At 39.2% G+C, this 26,989-nt stretch overlaps 1 protein-coding gene and 1 long non-coding RNA gene across 13 annotated transcripts in view; one reads left to right on the forward strand and one right to left on the reverse strand.

Annotated features, from left to right (window-relative positions):
• LOC148222000 (uncharacterized) overlaps positions 1-26,989 on the reverse strand; it is a 317,722-nt gene that overhangs the window by 124,981 nt on the left and 165,752 nt on the right. For 3 of the 12 annotated variants that reach the window (XR_015807020.1, XR_015807024.1, XR_015807022.1), the window contains exon 5: positions 4,875-4,942. The exons of 5 other annotated variants lie outside the window; for them this stretch is intronic. Coding sequence is in view for 2 of the 7 variants with exons in the window: in XM_088173827.1 (XP_088029953.1) it covers positions 4,482-4,539; positions 4,875-4,942 (126 nt within the window). In the remaining 5 variants the exon portion in view is untranslated. Of the gene's footprint in view, positions 1-4,469; positions 4,943-26,989 lie in introns of all 12 variants that reach the window. 4 more of the 12 variants (XM_088173827.1, XM_088173826.1, XR_015807019.1 and 1 more) reach the window with 2 other exon arrangements.
• LOC148222001 (uncharacterized) lies at positions 9,176-16,894 on the forward strand. Its single transcript, XR_015807030.1, has 2 exons — positions 9,176-9,307; positions 15,339-16,894. It is a non-coding gene; the product is annotated as an uncharacterized LOC148222001 (long non-coding RNA).

The raw sequence follows: 26,989 nt of genomic DNA on the forward strand, positions 1-26,989 counted from the left end.
TTTTGTTCACATTATTCCATGAAATGCAAATTATTTTTATGGCTTTGTCTTTGCATCAATATAGACTTATGATACATACTGACTTTCATTTTTACTAACAGATGAAGATTTTTTGTGATGATTCTAATTCTTCATCCATCATTCTTTGGTAGGCCATTTTGTGTTCTTCATGATGCCATTTCACCTTTCTCTCTTCATAAACACTGATGTTGATGTTGATATCCAATTGAGAGTGAAAATTCCTATATAGTTAATTACAATGTTATAGTTAATTACTTTTGATTGAATTTTGGACTTCAACATAATCAGAAAATGAACTGCATTTCAGCTGGGACTTCCAGACAAATTCAAAGGAATTAGGTACTCAAATATTATTCAATGTTATGACTCTCTTGTCAGCACAATGTCTTATCACTCTCTGTACTTTGAGCCTGGCCCAGATCACATTCAGATGACCTGTAAAGATTTGCAGAGATTTCAGTCAATCATGAGAGGCCTGAGAGGGTGTCACACCCACTGCTGCAGCACTGTGTCTCTCATGGACAGGGCTCCCACAACTCTGCAGCGCTTCTGACAATCCCATGCAGAGCCAGAGCTGCCCGGCAGGACAGGCACCAACGCTGGCAGCTTGGGAGGCACCACAGGAGGCAAGACTTGACCTCTCAAAAATAACAACAAATTCGCCAGCCAGATAGAACTGACTGCAAATCATCCCCGAGTTTCCTTAGCTGAATTTCTCTGAATGATGTCTCCCGTGGCTGTTAACCAGCGCATTGATTAATGAGCGAACACCTTGTGCTTCAGAGATGTCAGACCTGCACAGCTCTTTGAAACTGCAGCCCAGTTGCTATGGCTACAACAAACTCCCATAGGATGGCTGCATTTAGCTGGCACATCACAAACACCCAGAATACTAATGAAATGGAAGAGCCCATCTATCTGCACTGCAATTCAAAGGTGCGTTTTACAAATCTAAAACATTTGCACTTAGTCAACTGCAAGTACAATTATCTTATTTCTCAATTATTTAAAAAAAACAGAAACATCAACCCTCCTGTCTTTGCAGAAACCTTTTTTCTCTCTTTGTCCCATAACTGGATTTCATTTTTATGCAATGTTTTTTAAAAAACAGTTCAAATTTTGTGGCTTAACATAAATAAGTATTCATTTTCCTAAAATTATAATTAAGCAAACAAAGGTAATAAGGATTTCCCATTAGCTATATGCCTATTTCCTGCGGGGTCAGAAAATAAAAAACTGGATTTAAACTGACTTTCCTTCTTTTGACTGAGGTATCACTGGCCTTTGCAATACAGTTTACAGAATCTCATGTTGCTAAAATTGTGACAGCCACTTAATAATTATCTAATAAAAAAAGTCTTCCACTGTGATTTAATTCTGATCTTAGGCCATAAAGTGAAGCATTGCCAGTGCATATACTGCCTCCACAGGTATAATGCAGGACTAATTGAATCCTGCTCCATTTTCATGAGATGATACATTAAAAAATTCTCATAATAGGTACCCTTCCTGTTAAAGGACCCCTTATGTTCATACAACAGCCTTAGACAGGTGAGATTCATGAACACTGGGATGATGAAATCACCTTACCAGTAAATCCAAAAAGCCTGTGAGACTTACACTAAATTATGGAAGTGGTCAAGTACCCATTTACATGTCAGATTTATGCATATTCACAGACATTTCTCTTTTACTTGGTTTTCACACATGTAGAAATTATTGCATCATTTCTCATAGTTCACATATCAGGATTGCAGTGGAAAACATAATCTGAAAACATGGTTTTAACCATACAAAATTTTAAATACCTCCAGATCACATATATAACTGATCATTGAAGAGAAGCTTCCATCACTTCCCATTCACTTAACATTGGATCAGGTTTTCAACCACTGATAACAACACATGCACAACTTCTTAGTTATACGTGGAAAATAAGGGTCTTCCCATAAAACAGAGAGATTGTTGACAGAAAGATGAATCGTAGTCTCCTGTGCTTTTTTTAAAACACCACATGCATAAGGGAGACTTCAGCAAGCTTGTGCAACATCTTGAGTAATCTCCATTTAGATTTACAGTCTGTATTAATATGTACTGATAGAAACCATGCACTGTATAAAGAGAGGTATCTGGAGAAGGCAGGAGTTATGTTAAGTATATTCTACTCTGTCTGTTTTCACAAAGAGTTGAATTAATTTGTTGTAGATAGATAATGTGATGGTTGGCTCTCACAATTAAGAGATTAATATTATGTGTATGTTAAGGGAAGTTTTATTAATGTATGGTTATGTTACTGTGATTTGCTGTTTAGACATCCTCTTTCTCCCCACAGTCCTCTTCACCCCTGCATGGTTGCCCAGGGCCAGCCTTGGTAGTCAGGACATGTGGAGGGCGGGCGTGTGCCCGTGCCCCTCGCGCGGGGCCCTTGGGAATAGGGCAGGCTGGTTGCTAAGGGGCGTGGCATGACAACACCTGACCGCCAATCACGTTGAAAGAAAGTGATCTCCACCAATGGGCGGTGAGGAAGAGTTGACTGACAGACTGTGGGAGGGGCCAGGGTTGCTGGACGCACCCCCAGGGGTACAAAAGGCAGAGCAGCCATTTTGTAGACGAGCACATGGTGGCTGATCATACGCTCCCAGTGCACTGTCCCTTTTTCCTTATTCACTCCTTTTGTTGTATTTTGTTAAGGTTTAATAAACCTTTGAAATTTTAAAAGTGAGTGGTGTTTCTCACAAATTGATTATACTGAACTGTTGAGGGAAGCAGAAAATTACAGAGCTAGAAAAAACAGTGACTTGTAAATAATCTATTACATAGGCAGCTTCTGAAGAAAGAGGCTTTACAGTTTGATATTTGCCAAAATCCACAGTGCAAAGATTATTAAACTGCATAATCTTAAAATCTCTTAGTGACTAACAAAGCGGAGTGTTCATGATTGTTAGTATCACCCCCAAATCCTACAAATATTCTGTAGAGGATATATTTCAAATAATAAATAATACTTAACTTGGCTAAAGACATCAATGAAGGTGTATAGCAAGAGAAGCACAAAGACTTTGAGCTATAAGATGGATGTGGTGTGGAGGGATGGACATGTAGAAGGTAAAGAAAACTCCCTGTAGATATGCAAGATCTTCTGAATGTATCTATGTTTAAGAATTTTTCACAGTCTGACTTCACAGAGCTCAGCAAGGGAATGGTATATTTGGCTTTGCTGATAAATAAAAGCTCTTTTGGCTTTTCTTACCAAGGTGCACATATAGTGAAAATATTGGAAGCCTTCCTCTAAATTCAATTAAGAACAGACAGCTGATTTAAAGCTAATTTTTTTAAACACCTGTCCATTTAAACAAAATACTTGTATTCCTTTTTTATTTTGTCCAAACTGATTAGTACCATGAACAATAATCTAACTTCTTATCAAACAGTCTCTGCTGCAGTGACAGCTGTTATGGCATTTTCCCAGTAGCACTGCAGATGCCTCTACATTTTAACTGCTCTTGAGGAGCTTGGTGACAAACTTTAGGGGGAAAAACAATGGGTAAAAAGTCATATTCCTACCAAGAAGTGTAGTTTTCCTGCAAGTCTCTTTTAGCTCTTCTCATAGGTAGTCAGTGATACTAATCTGCCTGTTGTGTTATGTTGTTTAATGTTAAATTTCCTTCTGTGTTGATGGTTCATCCCAGTTTCTTTCCCCTAAGTTAAGTACATAATGGTTTTTCCCTTTCCCACCTTTGTCCTAGTCAGTCATCCTAAACACCTCCCCTTTATCTGGAACCTTCCCTGTCCCTCACCCTAAACCCTGCCCCACGGGATGTCAATCCTTTGTAGCCCCTCCCTTTGTTCTAGAAGTTTCTGTGTCAAGCATTCCCTCTTGTATTCATGATTGGTTATATTGTATGTATCCCCACCCTCGGTTTACCTTATTGGCTCAATGTACCCCTTTCCCCACCTTCTGTACCTCCCCCCGTTACCCGCTATTGGCCAGAGTTTTGTGCCTTCCCCTTGCTACTCCCCCGTACTTAAGCCTGTGCAGAACCTCTTCATACTGCCTTTTGCGGTTCCCCCCCCCAGCCTCCGGACCTGTTACCTCTTCCTTCAATAAATCCCTTCCCCCAGAACCGTAAAAGGTCTCTCCCTCCCTCCCTGACGACTTGCCCAGGCGTAGCTGTTGCTACACCCCTTCTGCGCTGCTGGAGTGGTGCTGGGGAGGGGCCACTCACCGACGCAGGCTTCCCGGAGCTAGCTGTTAGCCCAGGTGAGGTGGGCAGTGGGTGGAAGAAACGTCATCTGCCCAAGTCAAGTTAAGTGACTGAAACAGTTTTAGTAGGCATTTTGAGTTAATTCAGGTGGATGCAGAGAAAAGTGTCCTTTCCAAATTATTTTATTCTATTATCTTGTTGTACAGACAGACATAACCAAGGTTGCCCTCATCAAGCCCATACCTTAGGACTGTATCATTCCAAATGGCTTCTCAGGAACCAGAACCACAAGGCCTCATCTCTGGGGAATTTACTACAAGGAACAGTGAGCAATTAGAAATAATTCCACAATTCCTGTAGCTGACTCTTTTAGAGGTTGTGCATAGACATGTAAGCACATAACATTCCTTGTTTAGTAGATCTCATATACTTCTTTCATGATCCAGCTAATAAATTTCTCAGAAATGCCTCTGCCCAAATTAAGGTGCAAGTGAGACCATATGTCAGTGACAATACCATAGATTTATTTGATAGTACATATGAGAAAGAGAGAGAGAGAGAAGGAGAGAGAGACAGAAAGGAAGAAAAATATAAAATAGATGTAGGGACAAAAAGACAGTGACAGAGACAGAATAAAGAAAATATCACCACTCCATGGATCCCAACAATGCTCCGTTGATCCTCTCCAGCTGGTCTTCTTGGTGGTGAAGGTGCCCCTAAAAAGCATAACATCCAATATATGTTCAGGCCAGTTGGGAATGCCCAGGTACCTCCTGCCGAGTGAGGTGGGGGGGAGGGAGGAAGGTGGGGAGGGAGAGGGCTTGCAATTTTCTCTTAAAAAAGACTCTGGGTTCATGGCATCACATGCAGTCCTGTAGTGTAAGGCCTCAGGAATGACTCTGGGGGGCACTTCTAGGGGTCTTTGATGGATTATGACACCCCCTCAGCTGCCTCTCATGTGAACATCCTGTGGATGTGGCCTGTGGGGTTGGGGGTCTCAGCTGGGCCAGTTTGTGTAAGGGAGGATGGGTGTTCACTGCCTTTGACCAGAGGTTACACCTGAAACCTCCTCCCCACCTCATTTTGCGGGGAGTAAACCTGGCCTCTGCAGACTGCGGTCTCCCCCACCCCAAACTCAGATAGGGAAGAACCTCTGCTGTGTTTGGCTTTCTTGTGGATGCATTCTTCTACCTCAGCCTTGTTTGTTTTTAGGGAAGAACCTCTGCTGTGTTTGGCTTTCTTGTGGATGCATTCTTCTACCTCAGCCTTGTTTGTTTTTCCCTAGCTCAGATGACTGAACAATAGCATTATCTAGATGGCTTAATTTACAGTCCAAAGTTCCAGTCAGGTATCTTCAGGGAGACTTCTCTGGTTATAGCTTCTTTATAAAGTTTTTGTTATAATGGATAGAACTCTCTTATATCAATGTTTGAGGCATGAACTATTTCAGTCTCTAACAACTTCTCTACAAAATAATTAACAAGTGAAAAGTTTCCAGCAATCTATATTATATTCTTATGCAATAAAAATTCTTCTTTATTGAAACTGAAATAAAGCTTGCAGCTCAAATAAGATATCACATAGAAATCTTGTGGTGTTTAATACATGATAAGCACTTGAAAGATTTACATAAATCATGCCAGATTTTTAACTTCTTCACTATTTCATTGTCATTTAGAGTAATTTCCAGTTTGTTATTTACAGAGCAGAAATATTCATTGTGGCTGCGTGGTATTGAACAGTTTCTACTGTTTCCCTATAAATAATAATTTTTCATCTGTCTCATGTAAGCATGACAATGCAGAAAGGCATAGTGGCCTATTTCTAACATGGTCTATTCCCAAAAGTAAGTCAATATTCTTTTGATGATATTCCCTAAAACCAGGTAGATTGCACATTTGTTAGAAATCTATGTACAGTGGCTTTTCAATGAATGGGGAGGCCCAAAGAGGACACCTGAATCTTGCCATATTAGAAACAGCAAGGAACATCATGGAGCATCTGTTGCACAATACAGGTGTGTTTTGTGCAACACATAATACAGTATATTCCTTAGTAAAACTGGAGCTTGACTTTAGTGCAAAAGAGGGAAAATAAAATTACATGTAGTTACTCAAATAAACAACCCAGAAGTTGTTCTGTTTCACTAAGGGTCTTACAATATGGCTTTTCTCTAAGTGTTGAAAAACCAGTTTAAAACTTTTTGTAAAACTTTAGCCAAGTTTGTTCACCTTTGTTCCGAGGGGGAGGAGAACTGAACTTTTCTTCAGGGCATTGTTTATCTAGGTAAGGCCTGATGAACTTAACATACCAACAGACTGGGAGCAGCCAAAAGAAAGATAAAAGGCCATCAACAGAACATCAGTGGCCATCTATGAATATCTACCCCAGACTCTGCCTCTGGCAGAGTTGGAGAAACGTCCTTCCAGAAACGACTAATAAGAAAATCAAATCAAAGAATGAAGATCTAATTAACATCAGAAGTGAAGAAATCTGGATCCAGTAGGAGACCAAATACTAGGAATTATGCCACTTGGGACCAGTGAACATCAACCCAATTAGTTTCTGAGAGTTTTGACTGTACAAAAGATCTGAAAAATCTAGTAAAAGCCATGTGTCATAGAATGATTCTGCCCATCCAGGCTGTATGTGGATGAGATGATTTCTGTGGTACATCCTGGCCAGAACAACATCCTGGCCAAATAATAAAGCAATGGCTTGACTATCTAACTTTAAAAATGTTGTTGAAGGATTTTTGTTTTTCCCACAGTTTCAGTGACCTAAGGGAATGTCTTAGGCTGCAATACAAGATGTAACCAGAAGTATGTATTCTATCACCACCTGTTAAAACTAGGTAGAGCAGTGTTCCTTATCTCTTCTTTATCTCTTGCCATTCCTCATAACTCCAGGGGGATATCGTCTGTTAATGGGTCAGCTGTTAAAACCCAGTAAGGCAGTTTTCTTTATCTCTTCCACGACCCATCCTCTGTCCAGGGAAATATCTTTTATTAATGAGCCCCTGAGTCTCAGTACATGACTAGTAAAATTGCATCATCCAATTTGAGATACCCCACCAAAGGGGGAGGAGCCAAGCATTTCCTACCTAGATAAAATCTGAGATTTGGAACACCAGAGCAGCCTTCTTCACTAGATTCCCAGAGAAAGACCAGGCCCATCTTCATCACCACTAGACCTTCAGAGGAAAACTACACCTTTATCCAGGATCATTGCTTCAACAGAACCACATCTGTCACTCCAAGAAGACTGTAGCCACCATTTAATCAGACTGAAACCTGACCAACATGGTGTCAGGTTGTATTCTGACTCTGACAGTGGTTTTTTTTTTCTATTACTGTATTTTTATTTTAATTTTCCTAGTAAAGAACTGTTATTCCCATTCCCATATCTTTACCTAAGAGCTCCTTAATTTAAAAATTAAAATAATTTAGGGGGGGGGGGGTCCATTTTCCATTTCAAAAGAGAGTCCTGTCTTCCTTAACAGACAGCTGTCTTTCAAACCAAAACAGGGAAGAAATTTTTAAAAAGGGCCTAAAGTCCTGCATGATGGAAAATTCAGAAGAGGAGACCTCTATACTTCTCAATATTTTTTTTCTTTTCTTAGAGCAAATTCATGTAAGTCTATTTATGTCTATCTATGTATTAATGGCTCTGAGGTTTTCCTCAAGATGTGAATCTGACCCAGTTCACTTGAAGTATCTATTATTTTCCTCTGATCTTAGGAGCTGAGAGCAGGGAAAGGGAGAAGTTTATCAGGTATTTTTTATAAGCTTCTGTACACACTATAATTAAAATTAGAAAGGAAAATAAATTAATACTTAGAATTATTCCTAAGTAACACATGTATTTGACTTAATTAAACACAGAAAAGTTATGCTTTCAGTTAACAACCACAAGAACATTCTGTAGAAGGATTTTCTTGAACAACTCTTCAAGCATTAATTGATAGACTGTGGCTTACTTGCTGTAATTGTCTGTTTCAAGAATTACATATGTGACTCTTGAGAGTGGTTTATTGGAGGTTATCCAAAACTAGCATCTGTCCACAGCACTGGAAAAATTGGACTTCTCTATTTGTGCCATGCATTTCACCATATTTCACACAGAAGAGGGAAATCTCTATTCATATTGTCAAGAACTGCTCCACGGTATTGTTTTCAGCAAAGGAATAAAGAATTCTGTTGAGTGTTCAAAAACCCACACTCTGTCCAAAATCAACCAAAACACTGTTCTTGTTGTTCAACTTCAAAATAATCATATAAAATGGAAAGAATTCAGTGGCTCGGCTGATACCAACTGGAGTAGTTGTTTTATATGTAAAATTCTGAAAGCAAATAAGAGAGCTGGAAAAGGGGGATTTTTTGATGTGTTTTCTTGCAACCAGAGTTAATTGTGCTAATCTTCAGCAAAGTAAGCTACTTGTTAGAAAGATTATTTTCAAACATCATACTTTTAACTGCAACTTCATTTGCTTGATGATGGGCTACATTGCAGAAATTAGGGGAATTGTTTCTAGAACATGTATAAAAACTTGTAAGCAAAGTAGCCTCCTGCCAAATCCAAGGTATCAGGCCAGTTAGAAGTTTGCCAGGGTGTGGACACATCAAGGGACACTGAAGATGGTGTCTTGGAGTGGTTTTCTATTCCCTTATACTCTGCTCTATGCCCAAAGATGATTGCTGTAGCATTAAAGTGGGGCTTGGCAGGGGAAGCCTTGGAGCTCTGGAGTGGGCTTTTTCAAACCTCAATCCCCAGCGTCTGTTGTGCTGGGCAGACTGGGCTCTCTGTTGCATAGTTAGCTTGGTTATTTGTTAGCTTAGGCAAGACGTTTTTTCCCTTTCCCTGGCCTTGGAAACTGTGGCAACAATCCTTTGAGGCCTTTGGTTTTTTTTCCCAAACTGTTTGGTTTGGTCCGAGGCCAGAGAGGACTAGGGATGGAAGAACTGAGCAGCTGCTCTGTCCTGGCCCCAGACCTCGAAAAAGCCAACCCAGTGAAAGACAAGACCCTAAATCCACCAGCTTCATCTGCTGTGAAGAGGAGACCAACATCAGAGAATCACCAGGTTTCCAACTGCTTTTTTCCTGAGCTGCTGGATGAACTTTTGTTTTGTATTTTCCTGAGACTAAAGTCCTTGCCGTTCTTCTTTTTTTTCCCCTCCTCCTTGCCACACAGTCAGCCGCTTTTTTTTTTTCCTTCCCCTGGCATTTTGGTTGGGTTTTTTTGTTTGTTTTGTTGGGTTTTTTGTTGTTGGTTTTTGGTTTTTTTTTGGTTGGTTGGTTTTGGGTTTGGGAGTGTTTTTTGGTGGACTTATTTTTTGCGTTTTGTTGTTTTGGGGTTTTTTTTGGGTTTTGGTTTGGTTTTTTTGTTTTGTTTTGGGGGGGGTGAAGGTTCTCACAATTCAGTATCTAGTATTTATTCTTTTTTTTGCCATGTGGGTACTTTGTTTGTCAGTAAGTGGTTGGGGTTTTTTTACTTTCATCCACTAGCACTCATTTTGCTAGAGGCAAAAAGGGATTGCAGAAAGGGTTGGTTGGCAGAAAGGGATGGTTGGAGCCCCTTTTTTTTTTTTGTTAGAGGAAACACTCATTCCAGAGTGTTCTTCTCCTAAACATGTCTCTAAACTGAGACAGATGGTACTAGCACAAGAAATGGTTAATTTTGCCAGGTTCAGTCTTTAGAAATGTCTGATCTTCATCTTATAAAGAACCTGGAGTCCCTAGATACTCTGCTACTCTTTGAAAAAATAAAATGGTTCTGACTTTGAATATTTTATTAAAAATCAAACCAACAAACACTTGAATCATACTCTAGTTGGCAATCACGTCCTTCCCTCGGCCACCCAGCTGTGCACTTCATTGGTGAAATTATGACCTGAAGGTCTGTTAAATGTACAGCAGTGTACAAATGTCTGCTAAGCAGTGGGATGTAATATTCTGGGGAATTAAGGTAGCCACCAATAATAAGTTAAAAAAACAGTGTTCAATCACTGTTGTCTCTTGTGTTCATGAGTTATAGGGCAAATACAGTCATTAGTGCAGCATGGCACAGGGAATTCTCAGGTAATAAAAATTCACAAAGGCCTTAGGTGAAGTTTGTGGAAACATGACTGAATTTGCACTGCTGCCCCAGCTGAAGGTGATAAAGGTAAGGGCCTGCAAATACATATCTGAAAACTAATTTAAATATACAGGGACGTTTTCACAGATCTCACTTTTCCCACACCTTTATAATTTTTCTTGCCCATCAGCTTCCTCTTTTTTCCTATTTCAGTTGCTGTGCCTCACAATATTCAAGAGGAACATAGGCCAAGCATTAATATTCATCAGTTCACATTTTTTCCCATTCTTCACAAGTTCAAAGGGTACTGGAACAACCAACTGAGGGCTATACCCAGAGGCTAATATCTCTATTTATCTTCATGTTTCATCGGAAGATAAACACAAAACAAATAATACTTTGTCCTCAGTCACAAACCTTCATAAACTGTGGTAATTAAAACCTTCCAATTTTCTTGAAGTTTAGAAGATGCTCAGACTTGGTTGTAAAAGAGTTGAAGTGGCCACCTCAGTGGGAGGCCTCAGATGCCTTCAATTTCTCCTTTGTAGCATCTCTAAGGTTCTTATGAGCCATGCATTTCATATAAATTATCAGGCATATGGAGGTGTGACACGAAGTAATTCACTTTAAAGATGCTGCAGCTCTGGAGGTCCTGACTTTGTGATTTACTTCTTTATGCAATTCACTAGCCTCATCCATAGCTAAGAAAACAGACAACTGTGATTCTTCTCATCCCCTCTTAGAAATAAAGAGACTGAGAAGTCCTACAAAATTCCTGCAAGCAAAATTAAGAACATTATTTAGGTCACTAATATGACAGGGCCAACTCTTGGGCCAATTCAGCTCTTGGTATCTTTCAGCTCACCAGAGGACTAATAACAGAGAATTTTGCTAGAAGACGTAAGCTCCAGAATTGCAGATGTCACAAAGAAACCCAGGCATATTAGTCACAGGATGAGCCACCAATGGGTTAAAAGTGTAAAAAAAGTAAATGAGCAGCTGGAGACAATCAAAACAGGCATTTCCAGGAGAGACTGAAAAACATTATTCTTTGTCATTATTATGTTATTCATACTTTTAAAAGTGAAGTGAGACTGAAACATGCAAAAGGAAAAAGCTACTGGCAGAAGAATGAAGTGACTATTATATCAGAAGAAAGAACAGCTCATCAGAGGATATGACTGTTCTCTATAAATGCACTTCAGGGTAAAGATTAGGTATTTAAAATAATAATTTAAGCTAAGGGTTAAAGTAGGTAGAGGAAAAAATGCATATAAACTGGATTCTCTCAGACTGGAAACTAGAAGGTTTCTAGCCTCCAGAATAATGACATTCCTGAATAGTTTTCCAAGTGCACCAGCTAAGACAAAAATCTTAACTAATGTAAAGTTTGATTTGAAGTTTATGAAACAGCAATACCAGCATGATTTGCTGATCCATGAAGCTTTTTCCAGTACTTGTTTCCTAATATGCTTCTTCCAGAAACATAGATACAGAGCTAGGAGGCTTAATATGTTACCTGTATCTGCTGCATAAGAAACGCAGCATCTCACAGTCCCTAGAGCATACAGCCACCTCTTTCATGCAGAAATAACACTGCCAATACAAATAAAACATTGCTGCAGCTGCTGGTTCAGACCTCTATCACCTAATCAAACTAGGAAAAAAAAATAAAGAAAAAAGCTTGATAGTCCAGTTTTCCCTAACATATTCAGATTACTGTCAATATTTTGTTTAATATGTATTTTATTGAGCTCATGAGCCTAAAGTGGCCTTTTTAGACTAGGCTAGATTTTAGGTACTATTTACAGAAGGTTATAGATATAATTATTTTCTGAATTCAGAGTAAAATGGTGTTTCTATAGACTCAAAAAAGGGCTGAGCCTGGGCTAGCAAACTAGTATTTTCTGCAATTAGTCCTATTCTCATCTACAGACATAGTTAAAATTAAAACTGCAGTCAAATCTTGATTCAGCTCTTGGTATTAAGACAATCCCTCTGTATTTTGATTTTTGTATTCAGCTAAATGGCCAGGGATGGCCTTACTACCAGCTTCATGAGGCACTAAGGCTCATCCAAAACAGAAAGCTTAGGGTAGAACCTAATCCTGAGTCACCTTATTTATAAACTCTTCATTTGTTCAAGGGTTTATTTACCATCTTCCATGTAGGGAATACAGGCTACTACAGGAGCCCCAATATAATTCAAAACCAAGATAGTTAACAGTTCTAAAACACATTAGTACTATGCAGCAAGCAAAAAGCCCTGAAAGATTTTTCTAGTAAGTTTTGAAGTCTGATAGATTGTCTTGCTTAACCAACAGAAAACATCTTGAAAAAATTAAAAGCCAGCTAAAGGAGATTGTTTATCCCTGCCACAATCCTCTTTATTTTTCTCTAACCATGGACCCATTCTGCTCCCACACCTGTGTCTTCCAACTCAGCCACCAGATAAATTCCAGGAAGGTAAAAGAATTGTTCTCAAGGTTTTCTAAGCTCATGTTAAATCCCACCTACTTGCAAGGCTATCAACAAGGAGAAAAAAATTCAGCAACCTCCTAGTGCAATGACTCAAAGTGAAATTAGTCTCCTATCATCTCTGAAATCCCCTAGCTTCCTCTCATGCTTCATTTTTATTCCTGCTATATAGAATACTAGTAATTTGCTTCATTACAAATAGAAGCGAAAATGGAAGAGTCTGCACATGCTTAGTAACTGTGCTGGGCTAAATTCTTATCAGTATGCAGGCTTTATGATCAGTAATTCAAACCTGCAATCAGTGCCCCATGTGAGAAGGCCTTCAGCTCAGAAGCTTCCTGTCTCTGTAACAGTTTGAAGAGTAAGTTTGACAGGTTAAATAGCATGGTTCTATTCTGTCCTCACCCTAAATGTTCTTTTACTGTATGCTAAAAGATTGCAACTTAAAAACCACACCAAAAAACCCACACAAATACAAAACCCCAGGGCAAGTGCTTGCAAACTCCAGTCCACAGGCAAAACAAGCATCTACACAAGAGCATTATGCACAAAGAGATAGGTCAATACTTAGTTCACACAGGCAGAAGCACAGGCTTGCATTAAAAGGCTACTGCCCTTGTGTTCTCTATCAGCCAAGGAGTGAACACCATCACTGATGAACATTTCTGTTTACAGCACTGTAAAATACTGTGTCCCACTTTCCAGGTAAATAGCTAAAATTTCTGTACCACTTTCTACACAAGAATCAGCCAGTGAAATTTTGAAACTCAGATAAAACCAAGGTTTATCTGTCAATCCTGTCTGCTTTTCTTACAAGAAGGCTCCAAACAGAACTACCAGGGTGGTGATTGTGAGCTAATTACATCTCCAGGGAATTGCAATTCTTAAAGACACTTCATACTTCCTGAGTTTCAACTTCAACAGCTGTAATTAGTTTGCAAAAATTAGACCTTGGCAGTGTTTATTTCTTAAATGTCTGCCATATCTAAATATGCCAAACCAGAAGTCATTTAGCACTCGAACCACAGGATATTAATATCTGTCCCAATATTGTTTACCTCTTCTGTAGTAAAAGCATTGGGTTTTGACTTCAGCTCAGACTGTTCAAACCCCAAAGAACTGGATTTATAACCTTCATCTGATATAGCAGGAGCTTTTTTTCTCTTGGGTGCATTGAAATATGATGGCAAGCTGAAGTTTTGGGGGATTTTTCCTTGCTAACCTCTGGACTAAAGCAGTTTTAATTGCTGCGCACAGTAAAAACTATCTACATGAAGAAAAGTGTGTTCCCCAATACTCATCTTTCAGAACATTTCCCTGCAGCTAGCTCTCATTAGCACACCACCACCATCAAAAGGCAAAAGCTCTCAAAGTTTTCAACAAAGCAGAGATCTATGTAAAGAGACATTCATAAAGGCTGGTTAACTAAACACCTTCAAGAGAATATTCTTTAATTATTTGTGCTATTAGCTGGTTCCTTTGTCTGAGCTAAACATCTCACTCCAGATCACAAACTCTTCTTCCTTGTAGTAGAGGTAATATATTTTTTTTGTCTCTGCAAATGTTTGCCTTCTCAACATTTTCTTTCGAAAACAAAGTGCATTATAAACAGTATGTTATCATTATTTAATTAATTTTGAAAGAGATGTCCATATATAGTCAGAATCAGTGCTGAAATATTTCTCTATTCATAAACAACCTCTTCTTTCCATTTGACATAATTTTATTGTGTCCAACAACATTGTCCTTTCTTAACAACTTAAATTCTTGCTTGCTTACACACTGTTTTTATCCACCTATGTGAATTTTAAATTATTGGTCTATATTAAGACATCATGAAAGTCTGGCAGACAAGTGAGATAAGTTAGATACAGATGAACAATTTGCAAACTGGCATGAGGAATATAGGTTCAAAATAGCCCAGAGGATGACTAATAGCTCTCAAAATCAGCCAGTTTTTTAGCTGCTGGATTAAAGGCCCAAACTTCTCATTTTCAGACCTCATGTTAGAGACCAGAATTTTGGGATACCACAAGACAGACAGGATGAAGAACCTGAGAGCTCAACCACACCATATTTTCAGTTCTCAAATACATCTACTTTTTTCCAGCTTTGGAAAGATATATTTCATACCTCCCATAGAGATGAAAATGCCTTATATATTCATCTTAATTATTTATGTTTTATTCATCATCAAATAAAATTTTATGGTGCTCACTGCACAAGTCTTGCTGGGTTTACTAACTCCGTATACTACTGTAAAGGTTACCGTATATAAAATAAGAAATATTTCCAAACACTCAACCTGCTTTTCTCTGTGAACTGCATTCCACAGATATGAAACAGCATCAGGTAAAAACTGGTGGTTAGGTTCCCATCACAAAATCAAATTCCTTGCCTGAGACCTCAGTTTCCTCATTTTTAAGAGAGCCTAAAAAAATAATTGCACATATATATTGCAAAAGCTAAAATGTAACAGAAGTAGCTTGTCAAGCCATTCAAGAAAAACGGGGAAAAAACAAAAAAGAGAATAAACACTGATCAGCTTTTTCTTAATAGGTTGAATTTGAGCTCCTCAAGAACCTCAGACTTTCTGGGCCCCTGGAAGAACAGCTCTTGTTGCAGTTACTAAGCAAGGAAGATTCTAATGGATTTTGATGAAACCTTAATGAAGATTCAACATGAGAACAGAAGGATAAGCCATACACTGTATAGAACAATCTGTGAAGATCCCGTAATGGGGAAGGCACAACAATATATAGATTTTGTTACAATACTGCTATGAACCAATGAACAATTATGTTACCTTATATGTAAAACGTTGCTAACCAATCATTAACAAGAACTAAGAACATTACCTTATTTGGTGCTACCACATTAACATAACTGTTCCCACAATTCTATTCTCCTCTTCATAATCTATCCAGATGCCTCCCTTCTTAGCATCTCATTTCCCACGGTCTTAGATTGATGCTTACCTTATTGTCAACTGGGGCCAATCCACCCTCGGTCCTGGTCACCCAACTCCCACATCTGCCCCTTTCTATTGAGCAATAAATACTGACTGTAAAGACTTCTGCAAAGCCTTCAGCAAACAACTTATCAAACAGGGCAACACTAACAACATAACCACAATAACCACAAGAATCAACAACTCCGTTTTGACCAAGCAGAGCACCCAACCAGCTAAACCCCATTTCTTGAACAGTCCATTTAACTAGTCCACATTATCTTTGACTTGTAGCCTTTTAACTCCATCCTTCAACAGTTGGATGCTCCAATGTATGGATTCACTATGATCGGATAAATTCATGCAGCATAATCCTTCGAAGTCTTGGCAGCCATGCCTTTGTGCCAGCAGCAGAAAATCAATAGCAGCCTTGTTCTGTAGAGTGGCATGCCTAACACTATCAACATCTGTTAACAGACCACTTAGTGCAAGGGACATAGCACTGATTTGCCTCTCAGACAAAACCCTAAACTGTCCAATTGCTTTAGCACTTTTGCTGCATCAACCCAAGGTGCCAATATGGATGCTGCAACTCTTTTTCCTTTGTTCCAATAAATAACCTCATCTTTACATTCTGATTCAAATTGATGGATAAATCTTTTCTCTCAAATTTCTCTATTGCGAATTAGCATAATGTTGGGTGCTAGTAGAGTAAGTCTCCCAAAGCTACATGGTCCATTTTAATGTGTGATGGAATGATAAATAATAAAAATTAAGCAAAGCATGTAACTGATTATTGGCAATAGATTTTAAGAATGAATTTTCAGCTCTTTCAGCAATTCTGGCAACATAAGCAGAATCAGTTACTAAATTATAGGGATCTGTGAATTTTGAAAAACCTCTGACAACAGCTGCCAATTCAACTATTTGGGGAGAGCCTTCTACTGTTGCAATACTCGATTCCCAAGTATGCATAGCAGGATCTTGCCAGACTGTAACTGATTTGTGGGACTGTCCTGATCCATCAGTAAAGACATTTCTGATGTGATTGCATTGAGGGGTACCTCACTTCTTAATGGCTTGGGGATTAAATTAAAAGATGAGTGTAACAATTTGTGTTTAGGGTAATGAATCAAAATTTGCCCAGTAAAATTGTCAAGAGCAAGTTGCAAGTTGCAAATGTTCTGATTGTTGTAACAGTCAACTTAAATACAGAGTAGTTACCGGTAAAAATATAGTGAAAAAGTCTACCTGCAAGGGAAATTTAACACCACCTGGCCCTTATGATAAGTTGAGCAATCATCTCGGGTCTGGTGGTAATAGTTTTTCCCGGTTGATGTGTAAAAAGACCCATCCTAGAATTAGCAAAGAATCTGATAATTTAGAATCATTGAAAAATTAATACATGAAGCTGAGGTCCCTTCCCTGAAATAGCTAACAAAAATGAAAACGGTAATTTTGGATTTACTCTATGCACCTGACGAATTTGAATGGCTTGGGATACTTTGTCTAAGGCATCTCTTGCTTTGTCATTTAGCTGTCTAGGTGAATTTAACACAGGATCTCCTTTCAGTAAGGCTAACAGTGGAGCTAGACCTTAAACTGTAATTTCAAGTAGGAGTCTAACCCAATTGATGGTTCCAAGCAATTTTTGTAGATTGTGGAGTGTCTGCAGATTCTCATTCAATTGCAAGGGCTGTGGATGTATGGTCTGGGAAAAGATCTGAAGTCCCAAGTACTTCCATGGTGGTATTTGTTGTATCTTTTCTTCTGTAATTTTAAGTCCTGCTTGTTGAATAGCTGTGGTGGTGGCCTTTAGTATGGCATCTAGAGCTGTTTTCTGCTGCAATAAGAATGTTGTCCATGTAGTGGTAAACAATTGTGGATGATCTCTGCAAACAGGAACCAAAATTTTAGCCACAAACCATTGACATATAGTCGGACTGTTTTTTATTCCTTGTGGTAATACTGTCCAGTGGTACCTTTGAAGTGGAGCTTGTCGGTTGATACTTGGGATCAAGAAGGTGAATTATGGAGCATCCTTAGGGTGAAGTGATATGTAAAAAAACCAGTCCCTTAAGTCAATAACTATTAACTTCTATTCCCTGGGAATCATGTCTGGTGAAGGGAGGCTGGGTTGTAATGGGCTCATATCTTCTATCACTTCATTGATTTTTCGCAGATCTTGTAAAAGTTGCCATTTGTTTTTAATTTGCTTTTGGATAACAAAAAAAAAGGTGAGTTCCATGGACTTGTAGTTGGCACAATATGTCCCTTTTGGAGTTGCTCTTGTATTAGGGATTCAACCACGAAAAATTTCTCTTCAGAAATGGGCTATGATCTATCCATACAGGTTTATCTGTTTTCCAGGTTAGCCTTAATGGCCCCACTTAAAAATTTGTCTCTAGTCACAGCCCCCACTGGGACAAAATGTCTCTCCCCCACAAAACTATGGGAGCTTTTACCATGAAAGGTCTTGTAGTGGCAATACAGCCTTTGAGTCCCTCAAACTTGATCAGCTGCACACTCCCAAGGCTGTCACTGTTACTTGCAATCCCTGATAATGTTCCTGGAGCAGGCCTAAGAGTCCAGTCGGGATGCCACTTGGATTGTGAGATGACCATCATGTCCGCACCTGTGTCTATGAGTCTTGTGGAAAAAATCCTTTTTGGGTTAAATTCCAGTGTACAGGTCAACTGAGGTTGGTTATGACTTATTATTTTGGTCTGCATCACCGAGGATTCTGGAGTACTGTTGATGTCATGTTCGGTGAGTAAAATTGCTTGAGCGATTATCAGTCCTTGTGGGATAAAACAAGGTGGGTCAGGACATATGTTTAACACCATAATTTCTTGCTGTGATGTCACTGATAGCACAGAGGGTAACACAAAGAATCCTTCAGTCCTTGACTTACAGTTCCCTAAAATCAACTGTTCACAGGGCCGATCTTTGGGCCCAAGTTGGCCAGTGGATATAGCATGCATAAAGAAATCAGTAAGCATTAATGGCTTGGCACTTGCCAACTCCAACCTGGCTCCTGGAGGCAAGACTGCTGGTAGCCCTGAGGTAAGATGGTGAAGCTCTGGGCTACCTGGCCTCCAGTGGTTGCAGGCATAAGAAGCTGGGGTATTTGTGCCATCGCGCGAGGCTGTCCAACACTCCGTTGGAAGTTTCTCAACGGTGGCTTGCCATAACCTCCATGTTTTGAGCAACAGATTGGTGTGATGGTTACCTTTTTTACACCTATGATATGTAGGAACCTTAGGTTTTGCTCCTCATTGTAGGCAGTCTCTTATAAAATGTCCATGTTTGCCACATTCATAACATGGGCCAGGACCTTGTTGTGGCCCTTGAGGGATAATTTGCATGGCAGCTAGAGCCTCAGCAATCCCTTGCCCTACAGCTTGTGCCTTCAAGGCAGCACAGTGCTCTGATGTTCCCAGGTGTTACAGGCCTCAATCATCTGCATTAGTGCTGGCTCAGGTTCTGGCGGAAGGGCATGCAATACCTTTTTACATTTAGGATTTGCTTTGGACACTGTCCATTTTTTCATTAATTCATCTTTAGCCCTTTCTTGGGTGATTTGTTTCTGAAGGGCTTGTTTAAGGCGATCAATGAACTGCATATAAGGTTCATTGGGCCCTTGTTTTATATCAACAAAATTCAGTGCAGGTGTATTACCATCAGGCATTTTCATAAGCACTTTCCTTGTCACATTTTTAATGTCATCTAGTACTTGCCTTGGGAGATTTGCAGCCTGGTCATCAGGTTGACTTTGTGCTCCTTCTTCTGCAAGATGGTCAATTGTTAATGCTGCCCATGTTTGATCACCAGCATAATCTAGTAGCAATTGATTCAATAATCTTTTCCATTCCCCTTCCCACAGGGTGTTTTGTGTTTGGGGTAACATCATCATTACATACTTTAAGTTGTGAGGTGTTAAAACATGAGCAGTGAAGGTGGCACGAACAAAGTTGCCGAAGTATGGTGATTCCCTCTCATAGTCTTTTGCTGCTTTACATAGTTCTTTTATTTCCCCATAAGTCAATGGTTCCCACGTCAGATTCGCTCCCCCCTTCTATACCGAACCACCGTGAATTTTGATGCCACTTCCCAGTCCCCCTCCTTAATTGCTGTTGTCCAGATTTTCTCCCAGAGGTCTTTGGGATCTGAGGGGTTAGGTGGAGGCTCATTGGATCCAGGAGGAGTTAATTTTTCTTCTTCTTCTGAGGAGTAACTCAAGACAAGAACAATGTTATTGTTAGCAGAGCAGCGGCAATGGTATTTAATCAGCTTTAGTATCAACCACATGGGCGCCACCATATTGTGGGGGTACTTTTGGGTTTGGGGCTGTGGTTCTGGTTCCCCTGGAAGGGGTGTGGCCTGAAGTGGAAGTGGTAGAGGATGACACAGGGAAATGGTAGCCAGTGGAAAAGAAGGAAGAGGTGGAGCAACAGAGAAGGTCCAAGATGGTGTGGCCATCACTGTCCTGGGCCGAAGGAGGAGAAGGAGGAGGACGACACAAGATGGCAGAAGGACGGTAGCTCATCTGTGCAGGTTCCATCTCATATCCTACTCACAGAAGTCAAAAGGCAAAAAGTAGAGGACCCTGCTGCCTCAGGGTGATCAGAGGTGACCAGAGTTCCAGAATCACAAAGCTTGGCTTACAATTTCAATGTTTCTAAGATCACACAAAAAGCTGGAAGCGTATAGAGAACTATGGGTCCCCTTTTAGTCACGAGATGGTAGAGCCTAACACCCACAGAGTCCCAACAGTTAATAGTAAAAATGATAGCAGCCTCAGTGTTAGGGAAATTATGGTAAATCCACTTTACTATCAAGGTCTTTTTTTTGGCAGTTTCTTATCATACTCAACTAAAAGTGCTTTAAATTGTTCATATATGCTTCTCTGATCCATGGACATCCCGTCCCATGGTTAGTTCTTCCCCAGGCTCACCTGCAGTCCCATTGCAGATGAGGTGTGGGGCCCAACAAAAATCCACCTGCTTTTCCATTGGTCGACCTGCTGTGCAACCAGTCAGCAGCACTCCTTAAATGCCGGGGGGTGGAATGCCAGCCAGTTGGGAAGAGCTACCTGATAATCCCAGAGCTGCTATCCTTATAAAACTAAGGTCACTGTCCAGGATATGGGCCACAGCCAGACCTCATAAAACTAAGGTCCCTGTTTGGGCACCATTTGTTGCTGATGGAAGAAGCGGGATCAACAGAGGTTGCCTGAAAAACAATTCTAATAAGCACTAACAAAAGGATAAACCATACACTGTATAGGACAATCTCCGAAGACCCCATGCTTACTCCCTGTGGGTAAGCATGACAATATATAGACTTTGTGACAGCACTGCCAGAGGGCAGTGAACCAATGAACATTATGTTACCTTATATGTAAAATATTGGTAACCAATCATTAACAAGAACTAAGAACATTGCCTTATTTGGCCCTACCACATTAACATAACTGTTCCCACAATTCTATTCTCCTCTCCATAACTATCCAGTTGTCTCCCTTCTTAGCATCTTATTTCCCATGGTCTTAGATTGATGCTTACCTCGTTGTCAACCAGGGCCAATCCACCCTTGGTCCGCAGTTGCCCAAATCCCGCATTGGTCAAGCAAAAACAATCTTTGAATTAAATATATATTTTGTTTTGCTTTAAAGAAAATAAACAAGGACTAGACAAGAAGAAGCAATCACTGTGTCACACTTCTGAAAGCTGAAAAAAATGAAATTACCTATAAACTGATTTTAACTGAAATTCAACACAGTTAAAGAGGGGCATTTCTCTATAAGAATAGCTCACTATTTAATCCAAATCAACAGTCTCTAACCTTGAAGCATAATCTAGAATTTTTTCCCATTCCAACACTGTTAAACAACATGAAATTGAAAGACATTACAGTCTCTAGGTGGGTAAATATTCTACCTCAGTTAATGTTTTTCATTGTCTCTGATAAGAAACCTATTAATTGAGCTTCTTCATGTCCAATATAACAAAACTTTTTAATTTTTTTTATTTATGCCATATGTTAATCACAACCAATCACAGATCTTCTCTCTTTGAGCCTTTCCAAGGTTCCATTTGATCCCTGTGCTCCCTGCAGCTCTGCCTGAACAGGCACAGGAGCTTAACCATTGCAATCCCTTACCAATTCTTTCACTCTACTACTTGGATCATCATAGCCCTTAGCCCCAGTAGTTTGTGGAAAAAGTGCCATATCTCAGTTGTAATGTGTCTAAAAGGCAATATATAAACTTCCTTTGTGCCACCCAGACCCCGGAGGATTTTTTATCTGTTTAAGCACTTGAAAGAGCCTTCAACTGCCTGGGTAAGGCCACTTCCAGAGGGCAGGGCAACATACACACTACTGAGAGCCCCATTCCTTCTTGCTTAGAATTTGTTCTTCCATAAAATACTTGTGATTTTGCACTGCAAGCTGATAAGCAAATTAGCTGGGTTAGGCAAAACTTCTCTTACTCCAAGTGCTGAACATCAGGCTCTCCCTCCCTGCAAATGCAGGGAGAATCCTATGGGACTGTCCATCTCCCTGCATAGTACCTTGTGCAGAGCTATGCCCGCAGCTCCAACTGCTGCAGTGCAGTGCAAGATAAATGAATACATGTGATGAATAATAATGTTGTGTTTTGTAACCTATGGGTTAGAAACAAGTACTACTACAAACCAGAGATCTTTTGGACAGATGCTGCTGTGCACTGTAACACAAGACAAAATGGTTTAAGACTAGAGGTGGTGAGTGCTGAATCCTGCTCAAATTTCAGAAGGAATTCAGAAGCAGGAAGTAATCATTTTAAACGGAATTTAGAAAAGATACCGGCACCAATGCCTTAACTTCTACAAAAAGGGAAAGGGAGGAACATAGGTAGTGTCGCTGTGTACAAGGAAAGTTGTGACTAGTTTATGTTTTCTTTCTGTAATGAGAACTGTAAGAGCAGCATAGCTCTGTATTTCATTGTGCCATGTACACATAATTTTTCTAACACAAAAAGGATGTAAAAAGCTGCAGAATGGGAGCAACTTGACCCAGACTTTGCCAAGGAACACTGCACCATAAAAAACAGAAAAAACTGGGGTTTGACAAAGACATTTAAATGATCCCAACAGTTTGAACAGTCACTCTTAACTACCATGAAGTATTCAAAGAACACGTTGCACTTGGCAGTGTTCTTCATCTCTCAATCATCACTGAATTCGATGAAAATATTTCAGTCACTTATTGTGATTGGTGCTGTTGTATTATGTGTAGTTACATATAACCTAATTACATGAATATTTATTATCTTAAGTGTGACCTTTATGTTGCTTATTTCAGGCAGTAATTTTTAATAGCTGCTGGTATCACATTTTATCTTCTTTTTTCTTCTGCCAGAGTCAGAATTAAATGCTTGAGAGACAGTATTTCGTTCAGACTCAGATGTTTATTAATTCTTATCTATATTATAGTGAGTTCTACAGCAGTTCTAGCTAACAAGCTAAAAATGGCAATGTATCTCTCTCTCTACAAGGTCTTTTAAGCCCACACTGTCCAATTAAGAAAAGCCACCTAAATTATCTTTACTTTTAACCCAATAACCAATCACTCATGACCTGCAGTGCAGAATTTTCTATCCGATTACAAAAGCACCACCTAGATGCATAAAGAAGAAGGTGAAGAAGAAAGAAACCTCCACTCCAAATTCTCCACCTAGTCCTATATATATTACTATATTCTAAAACTTTAAATTCCAAATCTTCCACCATGTGATATTACACATTTTTATTCAAACTACACACCAGTGGTCACAGTTCTATCATTCAATTTTGGAAGTTTTCTCTATGGTCTCAGGTCAAAAGTAGTGTTTTCTTGTGGGTCATGCCTGTCAGCACAGAAAGGCTAAAATTTTCAGTATCCAGGGTTGCAACAGGCTGGTACTTTCTAGGTATTTCCTTATATACAGAATATTCTTATATCTACAACTAGCCTGCAACCAAAGCTAGAAGACAGCTAAATTTAAAGGTCTTTTCTTTGTATTTTTTTTTTAAACTGAGCATGTAAACAGTGTCATCTTTTTCAGGTTACTTATATGCAGTAGAAAGAAACAGCTAAAAATTCAAGAATCTCAGAAGGCTACTGTATTTCTCATAAAAGAAATGGTGAAAACAAAACCTAATTATTACAATTGACATTTTAGGTATAAATTCTGTACAGTATCACTAATAGACAGCCATTTAGCCTTGAAATTTAGGAAACAAACAAAATCAGAGTCTCAAATGCTTATTCTTCATACATTCCTAATAAATTAAGCATGATTTTAGAAGTATTCCAAAATTACTTATTTTAAAACTTTTAAACTCTACCTGAAATAATGGTAAGCTATTTACCCCCAAAATAATGTAATTTCTGCCTATTAAAATTATAATTGTAGTGCAACATAAAAAGGTAAAAAAGTAACAGAGAAAAACATATATCATTTCCTTGACTACTGAGAATGAATAATAATGTAAATAGTAAAATATGAGTAGATCCTTTTTTTGATTATGTGTACTTGGTAAAGAGCTGCATCAGACCAGCTGGCATTGGGCAGACATTGATTCAAAAAAAATCACATTTGAATGGAAAAGCAAAAAAAAAAAGAAACAAACAATCCAACCCAGCAGCAATTAACACCAATGTACCACTGGAGACATACAACAGGGATTCAGGCTTACTGGTGTGAACAAGAAATTTTCACATGAAGAAATACAACATATCACTTCTATCTGGAACTGAAAACAAATGCTTATAAAGGACATGATCACTTTTACATTTCCATAACATAAGTTGTATCACAAAAAAAGAGAGAAATGGAAAGGAGGAAAGTGAGGTGAACAGAAGGCTTGCTTTGACTTTGTGATGCACATAAAATAATTAAATTCCTATGTCAAGGCATATACATACCACAGTCAGAAAGATAAGCAAAACTTAATTCTCTGCTTTTAGAAAGCACCAATTTTGGAAGAGTAGGGCTTGAAAATCACAAAGCATCTGTAAATGAGATATCTCTGCACCACAGTGCACAGAAGGACAGTCACCTATTTGTAAAAGCTGCATCCACAGTGGATGACATATGTTTCCTGTCTAAATATGCAGAAAGATAAAGCAAAGAAAGAATCACATAATATAGTCATTTCAGACTTGCAAATGGTCTATGCCAACTAATTATTGCAGTTAGAGCCCTGGACACAGCAAAAAAGATGGATCATCGTCACAGCACAAATGAAGGCACTAACTCAATTTTTTCATTCAGTGGAATCACTGGATACAATTATTGAAGTAATAGTGGGAGACATTAATAGGTTGTTATCATCTCTGGATAATATATTGCATACTCTCCCACAGGTACAGAAGAGAACAAATTGGGCATATCTGAAAAACCATGAAGTCCATTTCAGTATAAGCTCAATGAAAATGCATTGAAAGGGGTAAGAGGAGCAGAAGTCTCTCTAGTCAGCCTACTTCCACAGCTATGGCCTGTGAACTCCCTATGCATCAGATTCTGCAGGAAAACAGCTTTCTGAGGAATCCTACTGCAGGACTTTTTCTCTTTCCAGTGTTTCAGACTGAGCTGACCCACAGGTATGTGAAGCAGACACACCTTAAATGCTGATATCTTGATGGTCCTTACAGGAACAGAGGAATGCAAGAGGTGCAATTTGAGAAGGATAAGGCCTGCTGTGCTGCCAAGCTCACAATTTAATGAAAAAGTAACTGAAACTGCCAATCTCTCTCCAAGCATCTATTTTTCACTGATCTGATGCCATTCCAGACAGACTGTGCCAATTTCTGTGAAGGCAATTTATCCTGCCTTTTAATGGGGCTAGGTGAGAGATTAAAGCAGAAATTCCTGCATGTCCTCCCTTCCCTTACCCCCAAGTGCACACAAACTCAGCATTGCATGGGATGATTCATGTGGGTGAAAATAGGAAGAAGAGGTAAATTATTTGAGGCTTCCCTTCTTTCCTTTGCACTTTGCTCTTCTCAACTTTTTACATGCATCTTTCCTATTTTCCTTTTCCTTTCCATGCAACTCTTTCCTTTGCACCTTTCCATGCTCTTCTTTTTCCTCTTTCAGTCTTTTTATAAAGGCATGCAGCAATGGGATACAGCTTCTTCCAGATGATGAGTAGACACACTCAGGACTAAAGGTTTTGTTAGTCACAAGTCACATCCCAGTATGAATTCTGAATAATGTTCTTTTGGCACAGATTGAAAGGCTCCTAATAAAACCACCTGAGAAGTTGCTATCTTTACATTTTCCTTTGTCAGGACACAGACATGATGTAAATTTCAACTCCCTTTTGGTATTCTCTGTCTGATGGGCACATTCAGACTGTCTGGGCAATGACCCTTCAGTAAAGTGACTCACAGCTTAAAAGGTAGAATGCAATTTCGTTATTTTTGGTGCTGCGAGTAAAAATGCACAGAATTCAGCAAAACATATTCAGATGCACACTGCAAGTCAACAAAAGCTTTGTCCTCTGTCCAACCAACTGAGCTTTGACATCTTTGGTCTTTTAGACTCTTTGCCACAACTCATCTCCCAAGCCTTTTTTTTTATTTCCTTATCCGGTTGAGAGTGATTTGTTTCCATGCTCTTCCTTGTAGTGGTACAAGACAGATTCAAACTGACTAGTACTTGATCCCCTCTATTCATGGTGTCTTTATATTCTTCAACTCTTTTGACTCCCCATCACTCTTATTTCCTTTATTTGGTTTTTTTCCTCTTTACATGGGCAGTAATGTTATTTTGCTTGCTTATATAACCAATTTCCTCAGCTATGCAAACAGTACCAAGATTGTCATATTCTTCAGCAGACAGACATTTTGCCAGTCGGTATCTATAAGGACACTTTCAGTCTCTCTTCTCCTTGTTTTTATATCACTTGCTGATGATGGATTTTTTACTCTTTTTCCTTTTGTAACTGCAGTAGCTCTTTACTATGATTTTTTGCCATGAATATGAATATGCTAATAAGACACTGGGTACCACAAACACTTTGTGAAACTATTCCTATTAGCTTTAATTCCTGATTTGCTTGAGATGGTAACTCTCTATGGTAAAAAAATCTATCTTATCTAAGATCACAGCTCCAAGACCCAGAGGAAATGCAATGCTGCTATGTCAAATTCTTTGCAATAACAGTGCACGTATCACCCAGCATACACACAGAGGATTAGATTCCTTTTGAGTATCTGAAGACCAGTT

The sequence above is a fragment of the Sturnus vulgaris genome, chromosome 15 (genome assembly GCF_052056855.1).
Source record: "Sturnus vulgaris isolate bStuVul1 chromosome 15, bStuVul1.hap1, whole genome shotgun sequence".
Lineage (NCBI taxonomy): Eukaryota > Metazoa > Chordata > Aves > Passeriformes > Sturnidae > Sturnus > Sturnus vulgaris.